This window comes from Hydra vulgaris, chromosome 15, assembly GCF_038396675.1.
Source record: "Hydra vulgaris chromosome 15, alternate assembly HydraT2T_AEP".
Taxonomy (NCBI): Eukaryota; Metazoa; Cnidaria; class Hydrozoa; order Anthoathecata; family Hydridae; genus Hydra; species Hydra vulgaris.
The window spans coordinates 50,607,970-50,629,886 of NC_088934.1; the positions used below are offsets into that span (position 1 = coordinate 50,607,970).

At 25.8% G+C, this 21,917-nt stretch overlaps 1 protein-coding gene across 1 annotated transcript in view; it reads right to left on the reverse strand.

Annotated features, from left to right (window-relative positions):
* The window catches only part of LOC136091465 (MARVEL domain-containing protein 1-like), a 33,165-nt gene extending 14,110 nt beyond the window's left edge, over nucleotides 1–19,055 (reverse strand). Inside the window, exons 1-4 of the mRNA XM_065819074.1 lie at nucleotides 18,910–19,055; nucleotides 8,119–8,255; nucleotides 7,784–7,972; nucleotides 3,861–3,983 (exon numbers count right to left, since the gene is read on the reverse strand). Coding sequence (XP_065675146.1) covers nucleotides 3,861–3,983; nucleotides 7,784–7,972; nucleotides 8,119–8,232 — 426 coding nt within the window. The 5' untranslated portion in view covers nucleotides 8,233–8,255; nucleotides 18,910–19,055. The remainder of the gene's footprint in view (nucleotides 1–3,860; nucleotides 3,984–7,783; nucleotides 7,973–8,118; nucleotides 8,256–18,909) is intronic.
* Nucleotides 19,056–21,917: the final 2,862 nt, after the last annotated feature.

Genomic DNA, 21,917 nt, shown 5'->3' on the forward strand with positions numbered 1-21,917 from the left:
TTTATTATTTTGGAATTAGCCTATCTGAAAGCTAACACAGAGTTCAGAAAAAAGTGAATAAGTTTTAGAACTCTATCCTCATCAAGAGATAGCAGTAAGAGTTCCATAATCACTATCAAGGATGCACAAGCAAAAATCTATGAGTAAAGTCAAAAAGATCCATCCTTCATTCATCATCAGGCAGGAAACAATGTAACACAGGTTTACATATACACCAGCTTAAATGATGAGGAAGGAGTTTGAGGGTGGTTAACATGTGTAAAAAGCTTTATAAATTATGATTAACATCAGCCACTGTTTTAAATGAGGTTTTCACCAGTCTGACACCTAGCAATCGATCAATGTTTCTTATTTCAGTATCTAAAATTTCTTTGCAAGAATAACACTCTCCTTGATTTTAGTGACACTGGTGATAAAGTGCATACATATTATCCATAATATTTGATTATGCTTCATACCATTTACTTCATAAATGGTTTCTCCAACGGACAAATCCAGTCGGTGATTTACACAATGCCGTTTAATAACGTTTAGGGTCTTCTTCGTTAACTGTATGGCAACTTTATAATTTTTCCCTTATAAAACACTTTCTCATTCTCTTGTAAACAGAATTAAGTGGCACGCTAAATATTTGTAGTCAAAGACGTAACTTTCAAGGCAAATCAAAAAGTGGTTTGTTTTGGTAATCGCAGTTGGATTTTCTAATTTTGTTTAATACAAAAAGATATTGTTAATACTCGATTTTAATTATCTCACATTTAAAAAAAAATTATTAGAGTTGATTTTTTACTCAACGTAGTGGATTTATCTAAAAGAATTAATATTTTGCAATTATTTTGAATAATTGTTTTACAGATCTTTGATTTAATATTTTTTGAAATATGACTTATAATATTAGTTCAAGGTGATCTTGATATCAGACCTGGAGCAAAAACTGTGCAGCTTTATTCTTGAAGATGCAATAAATATAATAAATTAGATATTATTACAAACATGTTTTTCATTTGTAATACGCTGTATTTTTCATTAAATAGTCTATTATTTTCTACCTCTGTTAAAACATTTTTTGCAGTAATATGTGCTGTGCTCTTAGAACGATCAAATATTTTTTTTGCAAAGTGGTCAACTGCGCTCTTCAGCCTTTTCCATAATAGTTAGGGACGTTGCAATCCACTCTTTAGAAAGGATAACTCCTCGAGTTGTAGACGCTCCCAAAGTTTTTACTTCTGCATATAAACAAAACTCTAATTTTTCAGAACAAGATATAAATCAGGGATAAGTTTTCCTTTTCAGCCCATGTACCAGATTTCTAAATGCTAGGAAAACATTCCTTTAATTCTCTAACACTGTCAGTTGACGTCAGCACTAGACGTTTGTGGCATATTGATATTTATGCTGCTATTATCATTTTGATAATAGCAACATAAACAGATATTGTCTGTCATTATTACATTTGTCATTGTCACAATGATAAATGATATTGTATTGTCATTGTCACATTTTGGTTGTTTTCAAAAATTGTCATTATATATTTTCAGTTTTTCTGTCAATTTTTGCATTTATGATTTTCCGTCTTTAGCAAAATTTATAATGTAACATGCGTTTTTAACTTAATACGTTTTAATAAATAACAAAATAAAAATTATAATGCCATTTATTGTGTGTAAATATTAAACTTGATGAATTATTTATTTTATTTTTTAAAAAAAGAAATATTTATTTAAAACTCACTTCGAACTTTTTTAACTTCTATTTTGTTTGTAATTGCAATAAATGCAATCAGACCACATAAATACGAGTTAATAATCATTAATTTTTTGTTAACAATCATTTTTGTTTTTGCTTCAAATAAGTACGGCCTGTTATGTAAAATGTGTCACTTGTTTATATAATACTAAAAAACGACTATCAATATTTTGATTACAAAAATTAGTATAATTTGTCATCTTGGACTTGGTTATCTTATCTTATATACCATCTTATCTTATATATCAATTTAACAACCCCCCCCCCCCCCCCACATTACGTTGTTTCCGTTACAATCTCAAAACACTTTACTGGAAAACGGCAAATTTATTTTTTAAAAAAGGTTTTTGACTGGCAAAAAAATTTAAGTCTACTGATAGCAAATTTTACTTCGGAGAGTTTTACGTTCGTTTCAAATAAAGAAAAAAAAAATTATGTTGTCAAAAAAGTAACAATATATGAAAAAAAAATTTATTTTATTAAGTTTTATATCATTTTATTTAAAAAAGGATTCACTACAACTTATTTAAAAAAATATTTGCAATATTTTTTATTATTATTTGATACTGTTTAGTTTTATTTACTACATTTTGTTAAATAGGGGAGAATGGGGAGAAGTGGGACACATAATTTTTTTTAGATTAATTGCAATATCTTTTTTATTTTATGAATTATTAACAGAACCAAACAAGTAATAACTGAACCAAACAAGTAATAACTGAACCAAACAAGTATTAACTGAACCAAACAAGTTTCCACCAATTAAATTTCTTTTTAGGCACCAACTCAATTCCCTTAGGTTTACATCCAATTATAAATAAGGATATACATTTTTGCTTTTAGAGAAACCATGCCATTGGGGTATATTGGAACAAGTGTTAGTGGAAGTGGGACAAATAAATTCAAAATAACATTGCAATAAAAATTATTAAATAGAAACTGATAAAATCATAAAATCGTCTAATCTACATAAAAATTTTCATGAACTTTCACCAATCAAAATAATCTATTTCGCGACGGGAAGAAGCGGGGCATAAATATTTCCTGTTTCTGTCCCACTTCACCCCCAATGTTAACGCTTTTTCAAGGTAAATTTAAAAATTAATGCTTCTAGCGCACGCAGGGAAACAAAGCATTTTCTGCTAAATTGAAGTGAAGAAATTTAATTGTTTACATTAAATAACAGTATATAACGTTACATTAAACGTTGCATTAAATATTACATTATTATATATTACATATCACAAAAATTAACATTACATTAAATAACAGTATATACTTATAGTGGGGCATATATACAGTATAAACTTAAAAAACAGTATATAACTTATATACTTATAGTGGGTATATAACTTATATACTTATAGTGGGAAGTGGGAGAAGTGGGACAGCCAGAAATTTATAATTTGGAGTGGTGCCTATATTATAGGCACCACTCCAAATTATAAATTTCTGGCTGACTCACTTCTCCCACTTCCCACTTCTCCCCACTTTCCCTAGTTCTTTTTTCATTATTTTATTTTATCCTGTTTTAGTCTATTATTATTTAAAAAAAAAAAAAATACTCAATCTTGAAAATTTATGACACTTAAACTATTTTATTTTTTGACTGTCATCTCGGTACGTGACGGTTTTAAAATCATATGTTAGAAATAGCATATGTTAAAATAATTTTTATTTAATATATATCTACCGTACTAAAAAAAATCACAACTTTAACAAAATCTAATATTTAAACTCTAAGGCAGGATATAAAAGTCTTGTTTTAGGAAAGAATGACCTTTGTAAACTAAATTGAAAATTCAAAAAAAAATATAAACTTATTGAAGGGGGAAAAAATACCTAATATACTACCTGTAAATATCTATCTATTTTTGAGAAAAGACGTTTTTAGTAGTATTCTAAGTTTTTAGTTATACGGATTTAAAACTTGTGTCACGGAAGGTACGATAGGTTCCTTCCGTGACACAAGTTTTAAACGCCCACAATTAAACGTTTTTGTTTTTTTTGAATTTCCAATTTAGTTAATAAAGGTCATTTCTTTTGAAAAAAAGAATTTTTAATCCTGCCCTATAATGCTCTATAGTATACATAACAAAAAATAAAAAAATTACCGCAGCTGCAGCAAGACCATTGACACCCCCATTAGCATAGATTCTCCATTTTCGTGCCTCGTTAGCGTTTATAATGGAAGATATAATGAGTAAAATGCTAGATGTCAAGCAGAATATTGAAAGCTGTAAAATTAAAAAAAAAACCTAAATGCTTTTTGTTTTTAAAGTACATATATTCATTTTATTTTTGAGATTCAACATACATTCTTTAAAATATTCTCGTTTAATGATCAGTCTCCTGTGATTGAATGAACAATCTATTGATTGATCAGTTGAACTTTAACTTTTTTGACAACCTTTATTTATTGATGACAAAATTTAAGAAAATTTAAGAGTTTTTTATTACTTCTTTTACCTTTACAGTATAATAAAATGAAAATAACTATAAAATATGCAGGATACTTATCCGATGTGCAGTTCAATAAATAGATATTTACGCAATTTGCAATTAATAAACTTAGACCAACGCAATACAATAAACTGATATTAAATATAATAATTAACATAAAGTAAAGTATTTATGCAATATGTAATAAATAAACTGATACCCAATATGCAGTTAGTAAATTGATGCCTATGTAATAAATAATGTACTTGTACCTGTAAAATATAAAAATATTTTTAGACGAGATTGATTTGTTGATTTCTTTCAATAGGCTTTGGATGAGCATAGAAAAGATAAGTCAAATACTTTAGCGTATTCTAACATAATATCTATAATAGTTATGATTGAAAGTTTAGGTTGTGGTGAATCTGAAATTTTTCATATAACAAAATGTTTAATAAACAAAAGGAGTTTATTTAACTTTATATACGTTTTATATACGTATTATATACGTTTTTTATCCATTTTTTTTTTCTTTTTTTCTAAAACATATTTACGTTTAAGGATGTTTAAAAAAAATATAAAAAACACTTTATAACTTAAAAATAAAATTAACTCCCTTCCCCACTTCCTTCCTTCAATCTCCCCCCCCCCCCTCCTTCCAACTTCTTTTCATCCTCACCCCTACCTTCTTAAAGAAAAAAAAAATTTGTTTTTTAACTGTTTGAGTTTTTTTTTTTCAAAAAATAGTTGATATATTTTAACTAGACGTATTATTTTTGTAAAAATAATCAGTTAACAAATTAATAATCAAAATCTAAATCGCTTTCAAATAATCAAATATTGTCTTCTTTTTACATTACTAAAAATAAACTGATCTAAGAAATAAATATTGTTGTGTTTTTCAAACGAGAGGTGATAGTATAGGTTCAAAAAGCGTTGTTAAAATTGAAAACAAAAATTTGAGAAATAAAGTTTTTGATCAATTTAAAGGCGATAGATTATATCTTATACAGGATCAGATTATTTCTTACATATCATAGAAATAAAAGTCTTAATTCTGATAATATACATGTTTCAGATATTTAAATGATGAATCAAATCCTTATATTATATATATATATATATATACATATATATATATATATATATATATATATATATATATATATATATATATATATATATATATATATATATATATATATATATATATATATATATATATATATATATATATATATATATATATATATATACCCTGCTAACATTCTATAGAGGAATTTCAGTGAAATTTCAGTGCAAAAAAATGCCTGTATAGGTCCACCGCAAATCTACTAAAAGAATGTTTGCTGGATATATATATATATATATATATATATATATATATATATATATATATATATATATATATATATGTATATATATATATATATATATATGAATATATATATGTATATATATATATGTATATATATGTATATATATATATATATATATATATATATATATATATATATATATATATATATATATATATATATATATATATATATATATATGTATTTGATTTTGCCTATATTAATATTGTAATATATATAATACGTAAGACAATAAAAATACGTTGGCGTAAAAATCTAAACATGATCGACTTGGCGTGAATATGGGGCAAAATACATTAAAGTAGGACATACTCCTTTTTAAAACATTTAAACAAACTCAAATTAGTAATTAACTCACTTCTAAGATGGATTTTACTCACTAATTTGTTTGCTAATTTTTTTTTAATACTAATTTATAACTTTAAGACTATTTTTTTTTTACTAATTATAACCCATTTAAAAAAAGGACTTTTACTTTCTTCTTTTAAACTATATGTTTGCATTTATTGCTAAGTAAGAGAAAGAATTTAGTAAAAAATGCAACAAAACGACTTTAAATTTCAAGGTTTACACTAGTTGTACACCTTGAAATTTAAAGTTGTTTTGTTGCATTTAAATGAAATTTAAATTTGTTTTGTTGTAACCATAGTTGCTGGATAAGTGTAACAAAAATCCTAATCATTAGAATCCTTTTACGGTTCCATACATGGTGGTTAGTAGTTGGTTTTTATTAGCTGAAAACTGTGCTGAGAAAATTTATTTTAGCTTTGATTATATCCGATTTTACATGATTTAAAATCTCATTTTGTATCAAATAAAGAGCTATTGCAACCTTCATCTTAAACCTAAAAAAATATATTTTACTTTTTAAGAGAGATTTTAAGCTTTTTTTTTTCTATAATGAGTTACCAATCTTAGAATCATTGTCAGAAATTCCATTCTTATACCTTATGTAAGACTTATGGAGCACCACTATTTTTTACTTATACGAAAGATTTATGGAGCACTACTATTTTTTTCCAGGTTTTTAACATTAACTAGAGGCTTCATGACTCTTTCTTGGTGTTGATCATTTATAATTACCTACAAACCAACTAAACAACACCAACATTCTGCAGCTGATTTTGTACAAATCTTAAACGTTATGTAATGGTATGCTTAGTCTACCAGTGTAGGTTCGTTGTTAGAGTTGCCCGCTTACCTAATTTTGTTTAATAATATCTTTATTGCATTTCCATATATAAGGTCGGCCCTTAACTTCTTTAAAAAATGGAATGCAATTAAGTCCTCTTCGTTAAAAATAATTGAGCACCTAATTATGTTTTGTGTAGTAAAATATTGTTAATAGTATTTGAGAAAACCAGAAAAAGTACCTCCCGACATTATTGTAACCTTTTCATTTCGAAATACAAGTCCGTTAAGAATTTTTCAATCAAATAGTCTGCATTTAGTAGACTTTTTATACTTCTGTGTAATCTGACAGTAATCTTAATCCTTTATTAGTAGTTAAAGTATTTTTTATAATAAGTTCAAAGTCAGAGTGTCAAGTTCAAAGTGGTTTACTGCTGCAATTAACAATTAAAAAATATGTATCCTTTTTGCTTTTTCTATATTATTTATTAAAGTTATTATGACTATATTTGTTTATTATAAATATGATTTTTTGAAGAAACTATTTATATTTTTAAACGTTTTTTTTACTTAAATTTTTACTTCTAAAGTATTTAGTTCAAGGGGCCGAGCTTTTTTATTGTTGGGTTTCCGATCAATGCGTGGCTGGGCCCCATTCGTTCATGCGTTATTGGTACTTCTAAATGGTTTTTTAATATTGTTAAAATTATAAAAGTTTTCACAATCAATAGAAAAAAATACTAAAACTTCAATAGTATTGATGATTTTGTTTACGTCATATAAAAGTTGCAAGTGTTTTTTTTGTAAACTGAGTTTAAATTGGAAATAAAAAGAGATAATAAAATAAAAACTTGTTATTAACTAAAGCTAAGGTTGAGTTTTTCGAAATCAGTAAAAGTATTTTCCATTTGATTTAATTTATACTTCTTTATTCAAACTCACCACCAAACCTTGTTCATCGAAGTCAAACAAAAACATCTTATTTTTATTTCTGGATATATTTTTCATACCGGACCATTCTGTTTAAGTTTTATAAAAAGTTGTTCTATCAAATAACTGTGTAAAAAGTTCATAAAAATACTCACAGTGAGCGGCCAATTGATAAGTATTTTAGTGTGAATCTTCAAAATGAATAAAACGAGCAAAATGCTGAGTACCAACCAAGTTGTAACTGTCATAAACAAAAAGTAGGAAACTTGTGATACTATCCAAGGCGACCATAATGTATTATCTTTCCAACCAGCCATTATCACCCAGGCAAGAAAAAGTAAAATCTAAAAGATAAAAAATTTATATTTTTATTAACAACAAATTTTTGTTATAAAAACTGAGTTCGCTAAAAAACTTTAAAAAAAATAAATCTTCTCATTTTAAGTTTCACTGATTTGAAAATGCTAAAAACATTTTAGTTCTCACTTACTATGTTTACACATGTTAGAATTCCTGATGGAGAGCGTAAAAATCCAAAGTCGGGTTTTAGATCCACCTTTAACCCTATGTTGCTACCTGAACTGTTTGGTGGAGCGTCAGACATGCTTTTAATAGTTAAACTATTTACTTTAAGAAAACAAATTATGTTTATTATCATAAATTATAATGTTTATTATCATAAATGATAATGTTTATTATTATAAATGATAATGTTTATTATCATAAATTATAATGTTTATTATTAAAATACATCTTTAAAAAAACTGTTTAAATTAATAAGGCTCCAAAGATAATTTGAATAAAATATTAATGTTGCTCAATTATTGCATTAATAACTTATTTGTTGAAAGCGACAATAATTTTTTATGTTTCTGATGTTCGTTATTAAAATTAAAAAGGAAGCAACTTTTTTCATTCTGGAGCTAATAAAAAGAATTGGTATGTATGCAATATTGTGGAGCAATTTTCATAGTATAAAATATTTCTACGATGCAATTGGTGTTCTATTAGTTATAAGAAAAAAGTAAAAAAATAGTTTTGAATTTACTTCTTGCACTTCCTCTACGACCTAACATTTTTAACGGCTCCTACTATTATTGAAAAATGTAAACACATGTTTTTACATACTTCACTTATAAAATCAACTATCCACAGTACTTTGAATAATTGAGTTTTTGCGTGATTTGTGACAAACCTAATATTTAGCATTTTTTTCAAAACATGGCATTCAAATTTCTACAAACATTTTCTCTACTACAAATTTTCAGTACTAAAAATAATTTCAAATCATACCTAAAAATTTTATTTTAAAAATGAGGCCTAAATAGAAGATGAAAATGTTATTGTAAAGCAAAAAAAAAAATGATAATAATACTTTACAGTTCATAAAGTAATTGTATAACTAGTCACAAGTATTATTTATGAAACTGCAAACAAATCAAGATAGCATTCGCCCGAAATTTAAGTGGTAACCCTTTTATCAAAGAATTTGAAGGCGGTTTAAGACATTCCAAAGAAATACTTTATGAATTTGAATGTTATTAATAACCTTTTTGATATATACATATTTTGGAGCAAGAGGTGAATAATGCTTTAATGCAACCTCAACCACAGGACTTTAACACCTTTGGCAAGATTATTGTCTCACAGAACTAAGAAAAAAAAGCCTTAATATAGAATGGATTGCCCAACTCTTTATGTGTTTCCAAAATATGTGCTCTTAATACTGGCCGCACAGCTGTTTTCAAGTGTTTTTACAGATATTTAAAAAATCACGACATTACAACCCGAGCAACCACTATTTATTAGTGGTTACTCGGGTTGTAATGTTGTGACTATTTATTTTTTATAACTATGAGTGGTGGTCAAGCACCACGCCATAAATACAAAAAAACATAATTTGTTTCAAAATAACAACAATTAAAAAATTGAATTATATATGTTTTGTGAAAACCAGGTTTAAGTTTGTAAGGTTCGCAACTTAAAAAAAAAATTTGTCAAAGGAGGGTTTGAAGTTGAAAAAAGTACATTTTTTTAGACAAAAATCTGCTAACTTTATTACATGCTCACTCCTGCTCATGTCACAGATTTGTTTAAAATCTTATAAAGATTTGTTTAAAATAGTCTTATAAAGATTTGTTTAAAATCTTATAAAGTATGTAAAATCAACAAAGAGTAATTTAAAGTATACAATTTTATATAAAAATGACTGCCTAAAAAAAATGAGCCGCGTGTTTGACACTTTTTATTATAAATTGTTTGAAAATAAAACTTTAATCAACCCTGAAAATTTTTGCCTAAGTTTACCCACCTTGAAATATTTTGCGTTTGAAAAATTTAGTTTCTAGAAAATATTTGAAAAAGTTGTGGTTGTTTTATTTGCTCTTGTACCTAGTATCTCTTGTCAGAGATAGTTAAAAAGTTTGGTGTTACCACTGAAAGTCTGTTTTATGCTCTTAATCTAAATCTCAATAAAGAAAGACAATTTAAAGATGCCAAAATTTTAAAACTTTTCATGGAAATTTAAACTGATAGATCCTGTAATATGTCATGATATATGAGCTATTCAGCAGAAGAAGCATTAATTTAATGTTAGATTGTAGAATGAGTAGGACTGACTATCAAACTATCAATTAAGGGGTCATAGATAAAGGTTGCATGTTATACCCTGCCGACAACTGTATTGTGAAAGCTAAAAGTGATTGCTGTCTAGATTCCAGAATTGTTACTTTAAACTACAGCGCTTCTGTGAATCTCCAAGAAATAATAAATCAAGCTGATTTTCTATTTACACCAGGTTGTAAGAGACATGTCAGTTCCAATTGGCCTCTTATCTAATAAGCCTAGGAAAGTAGAAACAAAGATTAAAATATTTTTGATAACATTTTACAAAAAAATTTTCAAAAAAAATTTAAAAATGAAGATGTTATGCAAAGATTGCTTCGCTCATCAGACCACTTTAATACTTCTATGAGGCGAAGTTCTGAATCAAAGAAAGAGCTTACTCTTCCAGCAGAATGTTAAGACCTTTTTTTGTAACTTTAATAATACAATTAAATTCTTTATATCAAACTAAATGAAATATTTATGATATGGGTCTTAAATAGGTTTACTTTATTCAAAGAAATCAGTAAAAAGCTGCATGTTTACAATGGTACCTTTTTTTTTAAGGATGTGACACCTGTTTCACTATTTTTTAAAAACTCAAACCTTTTATAACTATGTATTATTAAATAGCTCAGTTTAGTAAAAAAATTTAAATGTAAAATTATTAAAGAAAACTTTTTTTATATATGATCTCTGTGTAAAACCTATATTATGCGTTTTTTCAAGTCGTTGTATGCTCTTGCTGTGCTCCCATATGCACAGAGTATTCATGTCTAGGTAATTATAAAATATGTATCCTTGATGATTTTATTAATTGACCAGGAAGTCAAACTATTGAAACTAGTATTATGGAAATAAATTGTAACATAATTTAAAATCTAAATATAAATGCAAAAAAGCATGTCATGTTTGTCCTTGGTGTTTTATTTTAGAGTTTGTTTATTTTATACATTATTATTTATAACATTTGTAAATGAAGCATAAATCATGGAAATTATTATTACGTTACTTTAAGTATGGTCATGTAACATGTGTCATATGTTGTACCTACTTTTTGCCTTTTGTGTTGTCCTTGGTGTGCTTTATCCAATTCACTAAGATGTTATAAATCTGAAATTTGTCCTTCAGAGAATATTTAGTTAAAAGGTATTCCAAAAATAGTTCTGTTAAAACAATTACGTTAAATGTAATTTTTTACGCTATTTGTAAATGTACGTGCTGATGGTTAATTATAGTTAATAGAAAGTTGAAAAATAAATGAGAAATACCAATCAAATGTTTATGATTCGTTATTTTATTTGTCCTTGGTTTTATATTATTAGTGTATTTTTTTTTTTTTTATTTGCCGTTAATTATTATAATATATTAAACTATTATTACAAATTATTATATTAAATTATTACAACGAATTATCTATTTTACTTTTATATTTATTTTTTTTTAATAAATAGTTTGTTAATTATAGATATTTAAATATTACGGTTTTTGTTACTACGTGAGAATAGGGCTCGGTGATAAAGCTAAATTTGTCTTCTTTAATATTTATTTTTAATTATGAGCTTCGAAACTGTATATTATACAGTTTCGAAGCACATAATTAAAAATAAATATTGAAGAATATAATATTTTTAAGTTTTAAGCAAATAAATATTGAATATATTTTCATTTGCTTAAAACTTAAAAATTTAAACTAAGATTTAAAAATAAAAAGTAAATAAATTAATATACACCATAGAAATAACATAAATAAGTCTACTTCATAGAAATAACGTAAATAAATTAGCAAACGCCACAGAGGTAATACCTTAATTAAGGTAATAAAAGAAAAAAAAATGTTGATACACTCATTGACATAATTTTTGTATTAGTTATTTTTTTATTTGAGTTTATTAAAAAAACACATTTAAAATCGTATATATTAAAATCTATAAGTATGAATGCCTGTTTTGATTCATTTTTCAACTGTTCTATACTAGTTTTATGTGTATTTACAAATTTTGGGAAACATTTTCCACAAGTAAGGTCTTACTGTTTTAAAAAAGCATTACAATAATAGTTATTGTTGGCCAGGGTATATTGATGTCGATATATGATAACCATTCATTAAATTTTTTTTGCTTTTTTGCTTCAGAATTGGCGAAGATATAATTTTTGCCTCTAAAGTGACATTTTTTAAATCAAAAAAGTCCGTAAAAATTTAATTACAGAATTTTAACTACAGTTTGTCAAACTTCAAATAGTTACTACACCACGAGGATGTTAAAAAGAAGGCAGAGGACTAAATGTTTATGTATTTAAAAGGTATTTATCTCAAATAAAAAAAGCAAATATTTATAGCAAACTTTTCTATAAGTTATATTACTATCGCCTTCTTGTTAAAAAACTTATAAAAAAAATATACTTCGATGTATTTTAACCAACAAAATTTTTTTTTAAACTTTTTTGTTTGTTTGTTATATTTATGGAGGCAGAAATTTAAATGCCTTAACATAAAAATTTTGAATGACTCTAAAATAGAATATTGAACATTTTAAATTTTACTGTTTTAAAAAGGTTAGAATATTGTTTTCAGGTTTAAAATGTATCTAACGCTCCAATAGCATACCAAATGGTTCAGCGTTCTTAGTTAAATGGGGCTATTTGTGATTATTCGTATGCCGTATTATTTCGTTCAGTTTGAAATGATATGTTAATTGGTTGATTGCAAGCTATTTTTAAGAAAAACTTTAAAACTTTTAACAGATAACCATATAAAAATTCAATATAAAAATTTGTTCACGAGTTATAATTGTCGTTATAACAATAATAGACACGTGAAAAGCAAAATTGCAGAATATGGGCCAAGGAAAATGTAACAAAAAAAAATTTGGTTTAAAAACAAAAATTAATTTTGTTACGGAAATTGAAACGAATCTTATCAAAACTTAAAGACGCATTATTTTTGTCAAAAAGTCAGTATTTTACAAATTAGCATTTATTACCGCATCAGACTCGCAGTTAAAACAGTTTAACAAAAAATTTAACTTAAATTAGAATACTTCAAATAGGTTTGGTTCGATTTCTAGAAACACAAAAAAAATTATTTATATTACCGTAAGTTAGAGCTATTTGATAAGAAATATAAATATAAAATAAGAAATATAAATATAAGATAACTTGTTTTACTGTAAATTACAATTGGAAAAAACTATTTTGAATAGATCTCGGTATAAGCTTCAGTTTTGTTCATGACTTAACAAATACACTACCGGTCAAAAGCTTGGGTTCACTTGCTTCATTTTTGAACTCTAGATAATTTTCTTCAAAAATTGAAGCTCATTTCATTCAAAAATAGAGTCACATCAATTTGAAGTATTTAATTCGACATTTTGTTTATGGAGAGACTACACACCTATTCGTGTCTATAGAGTGTAGGTTTATCATGATTACAATAATGAATACTGTGAATGAATGAATTTTGCTATAAAACTAATTTTATTCCCTTTTTTTCACTATTGTTGTTTAAAGTTTTTTTATACAGAAAGGTAATCAAAACCTTTTTTTTTTTCCAATATTGTAACTTTCATTGAATAATTATTATGAACGAGGATTAATTTAAAGTATTTTGTCCTAGTTTTAAAATTTGAAGACAATTATATATTTTAAGTTTTGATTAAAGAAAAATGGATAAAAAAGTAGTGCTGAGTGTACTGAAAAATAGGGAGATTTTTATTATTAATTTTAAGGAAACTTATTCAACAGAAAAAATTGCTTTAAAAATCAATTGTTCTCAAAATACAGTCATTAGAGCGTTGTAAAGAAACATGAACTGGATGTAATCAAAGTTGCTTTTGTTCAGGGAGACCTGTAGTAACGCTAAATCACAAAGACAAATTCATCCATATTCAAAGCAAAAGAAATTGTACTCGAACTGCTACAGAAAATTTCCAAGAACTTAATTCCGTGCAAGAAACACTAGTATTTATTTTAACTGAAAAACAGTGTCTTAGCAATTACGGTTTGAAAGGTAGCGTTGCTGCCAAAAAAACCGTTACTACGTATGCTAAATAAAGTTAAATGATTAAGATGGGCAAAAAACATAAAGATTGGGAAATATAACAATGGTTGCAAGACTTATTCACTGATGAATCAAAGTTCAAAATTTTCTGAGGAAATCATTTGCCGTTTATTTGATAAACGTGTAATAAAACAATGTCTGATCCCAAAAGTCAAGCATGGTGCAAGGTCGGTGATGGTCTGGTAGCGCTTTTCTGGAAAAAATGTTGGTTATCTTTTGTGAACTGAGGGTACCAGGGATAAAAATAATTTAAAAAAAGTATTGAAATATTTTTTTAAATGTCATCTCATTCTTTCATTTTCTTGAAAGAATGATTATTTTATTGAAAACAATGAGTAGTTGAAAGTTATTAGAAAAATCTTTTTTTTTTTAAAGTGAAAATAAACTGCATGATTTTCAAAATAATCGCCTTTGCTGAAAATATGATTATTTTATTATGAACAGTATAAATAAATACCTATGATAAGAAAAATTTTTACTTTTTTTGTTTATTATAAATTTAACAAGTGAATCCAATCTTTTGACCAGTTCTGTAATACTTTATAATTAAGGAATGTAGTCATTTAGTGTGGCCTCAATAAATAGCCTCAACATATAGGAAGTTTGAAAACACAACACTATACGAATTGTTTTTTGTTTTTTTTATCAAATAATAAATTTTTTTTAATAAATCAACAAAAAAATGATATTTTTTTGTTGATTTATTAAAAAATATTTATCTTATTATACTTATATTCCATTGCCTTTAAATTGAGTCTTTAAAATGCCTTTAAATTGAGTCTTTAAAATGCCTTTAAATTGAGTCTTTAAAATGCCTTTAAATTGAGTCTTTAAAATGCCTTTAAATTGAGTCTTTAAAATGTATTTCGCAAAACTTCTCTTTGCAATATAATAGTTTAAAAACTTTTTGATTTAAAATAGACTAAAAATGGATAAAAGCACTAAAGAACGAAACTGATGCAAATTAATGCAGAATTTTGTCATGCGATTATGGTCGGATGTGATCATGGTTGTCATGCAATCATGGTTGTCTCAAGATCATGGTGACGTAATTATAGAACTACTGATAAAGAATTGAACTACTGTCGAATAGTTTAGAATCAAGTCATTGTATAACAATAGTTTTTTGTTACTTAAAAGTATTATGGAACTCAAATCTATTTTTTAAACTTATTCATACAAATTATATGTCCGACCAAATATTCATGCGCTTAATGAAGCTTATTGCCTTTATAGCGAATTTAATATCAATAGTATCGTTACTTTTTTTATGTTAAATAAAAAACGCGACTCTCAAATCTGCGAAAAACAAAGTTTAAATATTTATGAAAACGCGCGCTATACGAAAAAAATTTCTATGTTCAAAATGAGATTTTCTGTCAAAACCCCCACTGATATTAATAAAGAATCAGTTAATGCTATTAAGAAGAAAGTTACAACATTCAAGATAAATAAAATTGTATTCAAAAATCACAAATCAATTAATTTATTTAACTGTTTTTGGTAATAGATACATTCATTAATTTAAAGTCATAATATAAAGAAATTAATTTAAATATAATAATAATTAATACGTAAAGTAATTTTCAGCCTAGTAATCGTGTAATTGAAATGAATAAGGTGATACTGCTTTGTCTGATATGATTACGGTGCTGCTGCTTTAAAAAATTGCTATTGCTTTATTGATGTAACGAGTTCAATTCACCCAGTGGGCACGCGTCGTCCGGAGGACGTCTGGTAGAAGTCTCAAGGACGTCAAGACGTCCGATGAACTTCCCGCTGACGACGCATGATAACTGGGTATTGTTGTTCAGTGGGTGGGGCTAAATATATACAAATTTTACCATATTATAATTTCTAAAAAAAGAGAAAGACAATATCACAATGACGGGAGGTTTAAGCTTAGCAGATAAAGCATCTCGATTTCGATTTTTAGTAAATAACTTTTGTTAGAGTTAAAACTTTAAGTATGATTATGTCAAATAAGAAAATTTTGAAAAAAATTGTTGTGATTAGAGCCTTTAAACAAAAATACTCAAATAGCATGCAAAATGCAAATGAGAGGACTATAAGTTTGTAAAATTTTAGGGTAAAAATTTTTCATTATTTTTCAGAAAGTTTAAAATTTTATCTGGTTATAACTTTCAAGCACTAAGAGGCGATAGATGAGATTAAAAAATTTTTAATAACTAATTATTAGTACTAGAAGACCTCATAATCTCTTTTCATGGAAAGGGATGTAAACGTTATTGGCTATTTTTGTTCTCGATTTGATATAAGCATGAATCTACGTCAATGTTATCACTGGACTATTTTCTTTATGCAGTTATCCTATAGACTTTACATTAGTTTTAGTGAAAAAACGTCCCTTGTGCACAAGTATTGATTTTATAATCAACAAAAATTGATTTTGAGATGTGCTGTTGTATTTTTATTTCCTTCATATATAGAAGATTGTGATTTTACTATTAGCTGTGCAGAAATGAAATTTTCATGCATTTTATATTCAAGTTTTGTGCATTTAGTGGAATAGTTACTTTAATTTTATCTTTTGAACAAAGCAGACACAGCTTGTTTTAATGAAAGTGATGACTTTTACCCATGATGGCATACTGACGAGTTAGGAGTGTTGAAATATTGAAGAGTTGGGAAAACCTTTTTTTTTATAAGAAAAACTTATTTTTAAGTAAAGTTAAAAAAAAGCGATGCTCTAAAATTTTTTTTTGGTCCAAAAAATACGTAAAACGTAATATATTCTATGCGCATGCGCAAAATTTTACAATGCTGGTGTGTAGCATGAAATGGTAAATTAGGATGGTCTCGAGTAATTTCTGGCCATTCTGAGGGAAGACTCTAAGGGTAAATGAAAAATTATCCTCGATCCTAACTAGCCCCATCCTCCCCGATGCCATCATAGGAGCAGTGGTTGCCTATGATGGCATACTTGTGCTTTTTTTACAATAAGAATAACTTATAAAAAAAAAAAAACTAATGAAAACTCCCAGGGTAATTATTGTTCTAGATGTAACAAGGAATGTATCCATATCAAAACTTTTATTATTGGTCTTCAGGATACTGAATAATGAAGCTTCAAAGTTAAGTATGCCATCATAGGCGCCTTTCCCCTATATATATATATGCAGTTATGCTATAAATTAACACTTAAAAGTAATATAATAATCATTAAAGTTAAATTGAAATAAGTGGTTATACATGTTATTTTTTATAATTTATATTTATGAAATTCTTATAATTATTTTTCTTTCTAAAAATGTTTGATAGGATAAATGTGTTTTCTAATTTATTATTAAGTTAAATATATTGTTAAGTATTTATTACGAAATTATTAAAGAAATTCAGTTTAATTGTTTAAATAAAAACTCCGCTTGACATTTTATTCTCTTTTTATGAAAGGTTCTTTTTTTTTTTAAATAAATAAAGCTTTCAAGCTTTATTAAAAATATTATAAAAAAAAAAAAGTTAAGAAAATTTGTAAATAAAGGTGGATTATAAGAACGGAGAATAAGAACTGTATTTTTTCCTAGTCGAAACACACACACCTGTTGTTAAATTTCTATAAATAAATAAAAATCTATTAAACGATATTTATTATCATATAACATTTTTTTAATTTTAAGTATATTAGTTTAAGCCAAATGGTTTTCTTGAATTTTCTCTTCTAAATTAATAAGTTAAAAGTGATAAAATAAGGTTGTTTTTGTACTTTACCACGGTTTGTGCTAAAAAAAAATTCCAATTACTGAAACATTGAGCGATGAAGTTACTATTTTATGATTGGTACAAATTAGAAACTTATAAATGATTATGCCAAATGAGAACATTTTGTAAAAAATTGTTGCGATTGGAGCCCGCAAACAAAAATACCCAAATAATATCCGTATATTATGTTAAAATATTCTATAATCTTATATTATAATTACAATGTTAATAATATTATGCAATAAAGAAAAAAAAGGGAGTTGGGGCTACGGGTATGAGCTCAATTTGTTTAAATTTTTTGTTGTTGTAGTTTATTGGAAAATAATAAGAAACTAAGAAGTAATGCATTTTTATAATGATTTAGATTTATTACTTATTGAATCAAGAAGTAAAAACCATTGCTTTAAATAATATAATAATTATTTTAATAAAAAAAACTTCAATTGTAATGAGAATAACTAAAATATTTAAAAAAAATATTGATACCAACTGTTTTGTCGATGTTAGTAATGAATGTAGCAAATTCCTTTTTGTCAATTGTTTACTTTTTTATCTAGATTTGAACTAATTTATTGTACTTTTTTTTTATACTTAAAGTTCAACAGGAGTATGTGAGTATGCAACGTTTGCAATCTAATTGTTCTTAAACAACTTGTCACGTTTATCCACTTGTTCGTGAACAACTTGTCTCGTTTAAATTTACAAAGTTTTGAAGTCAATAAGCTACAAAAACTCAAAATATGTTTTATTTAACACTATATGCAAGTGTTTCATTTTAAACGCAAATATTCTTATATAAATAAAATATAAGTAAATATATAATATATTTTATTTAAATCAAATAAAAATATATTCATTTATAAATTATTTGTCATTAACAAAAGTGTTTCTACATACCTTCACGAATTTAAAATTGTATTTTTATTCACTTTCTAAATTTAAACGAGTTAAACTTATTTTTTAATACATAATTTTTTTTCAAAACGAAACTTTCATCAAAAGTTCAATTGTTAGGTATTTTTAAAAATTTTTAAACTTTACTTAATGCATTATGGGGAGTTTTTTCGAATCCAAGTTTATTTTTAAAATAGCATTACTACTAATGCTACATACAAATATTTGCATTGTTTTGTTTGTTAAATTCATTAATTCATACATCTTATCAATATTAAAAGGATATTTTTATAAGATAAAACTTTTTTTTTTGTGTGTAAACAATGAAATTTGACACCTGGTTTATCTTTCATATTTTTTTGTTTTATGTTTTTTTTTTGTTTACCTTAAAACAAAATATTTTTGTTACAATAGTTTTTACAATAATAATTATTTTTATTATTAGTTAAAAATTTAATAATTATATGACTTTTTATTATTAGCTATATATTTTTGCAAGGTGATATAGGAAAAAATGAGATTTTAGATTTTAATATATAGTTATATTCTGTGTATATTTTTAAAATTATAACGATTGCGAAGTGATTCTAACTCGTGGAATATGTTAGGGTTTACTTGACTTAAACAACAAAGTAACGATTTCCCCAAAAAATGCCCATAATGTTGTAATTCTAATATTTTTTTGCGTAAATTTTTTTCTAAAAACTCATATGTAAACGTGCAAGTGGTATATTTCAGTTATAATATCACTCTTATATACCACTTGTTTTTGGTTACTCCAAATTGCATTTCCACACAAATGCAAAAAAATTTAGCATTTTTAGATAATTTTCAGTAATTGACAATTCTATTTTAACTTTTTAATGTTTCAAATGATTATTTGTAATTAAAAAAGTCAAAGGCATAAAAATATTAGCAAATATATAAAAATAGTCAAAAGGAAAATAAGAACTAATAAACGTACACCCGGTAGTCGATCGTGTGAATCATAACCAGCAAAAGTCATGCAAAATGCCTCGTTGGATATCTCAACAAATAGAATTTCGATCTTCAAAGCATCAAAGTTATATGGTATACCATATATATATATATATATATATATATATATATATATATATATATATATATATATATATATATATATATATATATATATATATATATATATATATATATATATATATATATATACATATATATATATATATATACACATATATATATATATGTGTGTGTGTGTGTGTGTGTGTGTGTGTGTGTGTGTGTTCTGAATTTAGAGCATTTGATTTGAAAATATTGACACCTAATCTTTTAAACATTTGCTTTTATAACTAATATCAGCAGTTGAGATTTAGTACATTGTAGCATTTAATCACAAGTCACCAGTTATTAAGTTATTTTTGTTATGGATATGTCTCTCAAAGATACCTCTAACTTTAAATAATGTGATTTTTTAGTTTTTTGTTATAGCATCTTTTTTATTTTTAAATGTAGTAAAGCAACATAATGACGTTACTACTAATGTTAGTATTACTTTATAACAAATATTTATATTCATTTGTCTTCTTTAATGATGCTATTGATATATCAACATTAAAAATATCTTTAATATTTTTAATATATAATGTAAACACATATTTTTTTCATTTCATTTAGGTGTCCCAAGAAGTCCTTACAATTTTAACACAGAGCGCCGTGGATGAGCATTTAATTGAAAGTTCACGCCTCCTTCCTTACCGATGTCGCAAAACTTGCCCAGAGGTGGGGTTTGAACCACAGTTCCTTTGTTTCTGAGGCATGTGTTCTACCACTGCGCCACGGCTGCTTATTTGATGTCCCTATTTGTTTTTAGATTGATATTTTCCCAGTAAAATGTTTTAAACTTGCTTTTATATTATATTCTAATTTAGTAAAAAAAACAACCATCAATGACATTTGTAGGAGGATTAAGTTAATAAGCTACCATATAACTATTACGTTATCAAATTCAGCCAAAACAAAGGGGTGAGATAGATAACAATTTGGAGATATAAAAAATTTAGGAGGAAAATTTTTTTAAGTCTAGTCTTTCAAAAGAGAGGTGTAATGTTAAAAGGAAAAAAAAAAAGACTTTACTGAAGAGTTAATTAGAAAAAATGCTTAAAAACCAATTAAACTCACCCAGTTTTATGGTACACTATTAATTAAAAAGTATAAAACAAAGTTTAAAAATTAAAAAAACCATTAAAAAAAATTAAATGTAAATAGTTTTCCTTTTTCTATTAAACAGAACAGAACAGAACAGAATAAAAACAACAAAATGTCCACTTTTACTAACTACTGTTAAATATCAGAAAACAGATCGCCGTGGTTGCCATAACAAAAAGCAAACAAAAAATTCAATAAGGTAGTCGATTGGCCTTTGACAGATAAACGGATGCATGGATAGGTAGATAGGAATATCAGCTCAGCACATACTAACTTAACTTCAACTTAACAATTAACTTTCGATTTGAAAACCGGCTTAATTTTACGTCATCCATTTTATTTTGAAATAAATATAAATTTGTCATCTTCAAAAAACATCGATTTTATTATACTTTATCCGTAGCGTAGAATTTATGTGGAATGTTCTCACAGAAGAAATTCTTTTAAAACAGTTAATATTTACTTTTGTCATTGGTTAATAGAGTAAATTGGTTACAGAGTAAACGAAGAAAAAAAGTGAGCGGTTTAGTAATTTTGTTTCTTTTGCATTTATTAAAAGCTAAAACAAAAAATCTTTAAAAATGCGAGGCACTGTATTTTGGCTTTATCTAAAGGTGTAATCTAAATGTAAAAATTGATTTTTTTTTTGCTGCAGCGAACTTTAAAAATCTCACCCTAGCAAAAAAAAATAACACCTCATAAATAAAATTTTGGACAAAGTTTAAAAATTAATATTTTAAGAACTAATAAGTTTTATTATTTAATATTTCAACTATTAATATGTAAGTATACACACTAAAAAAAAAAGGTAGAATTTTCTACCC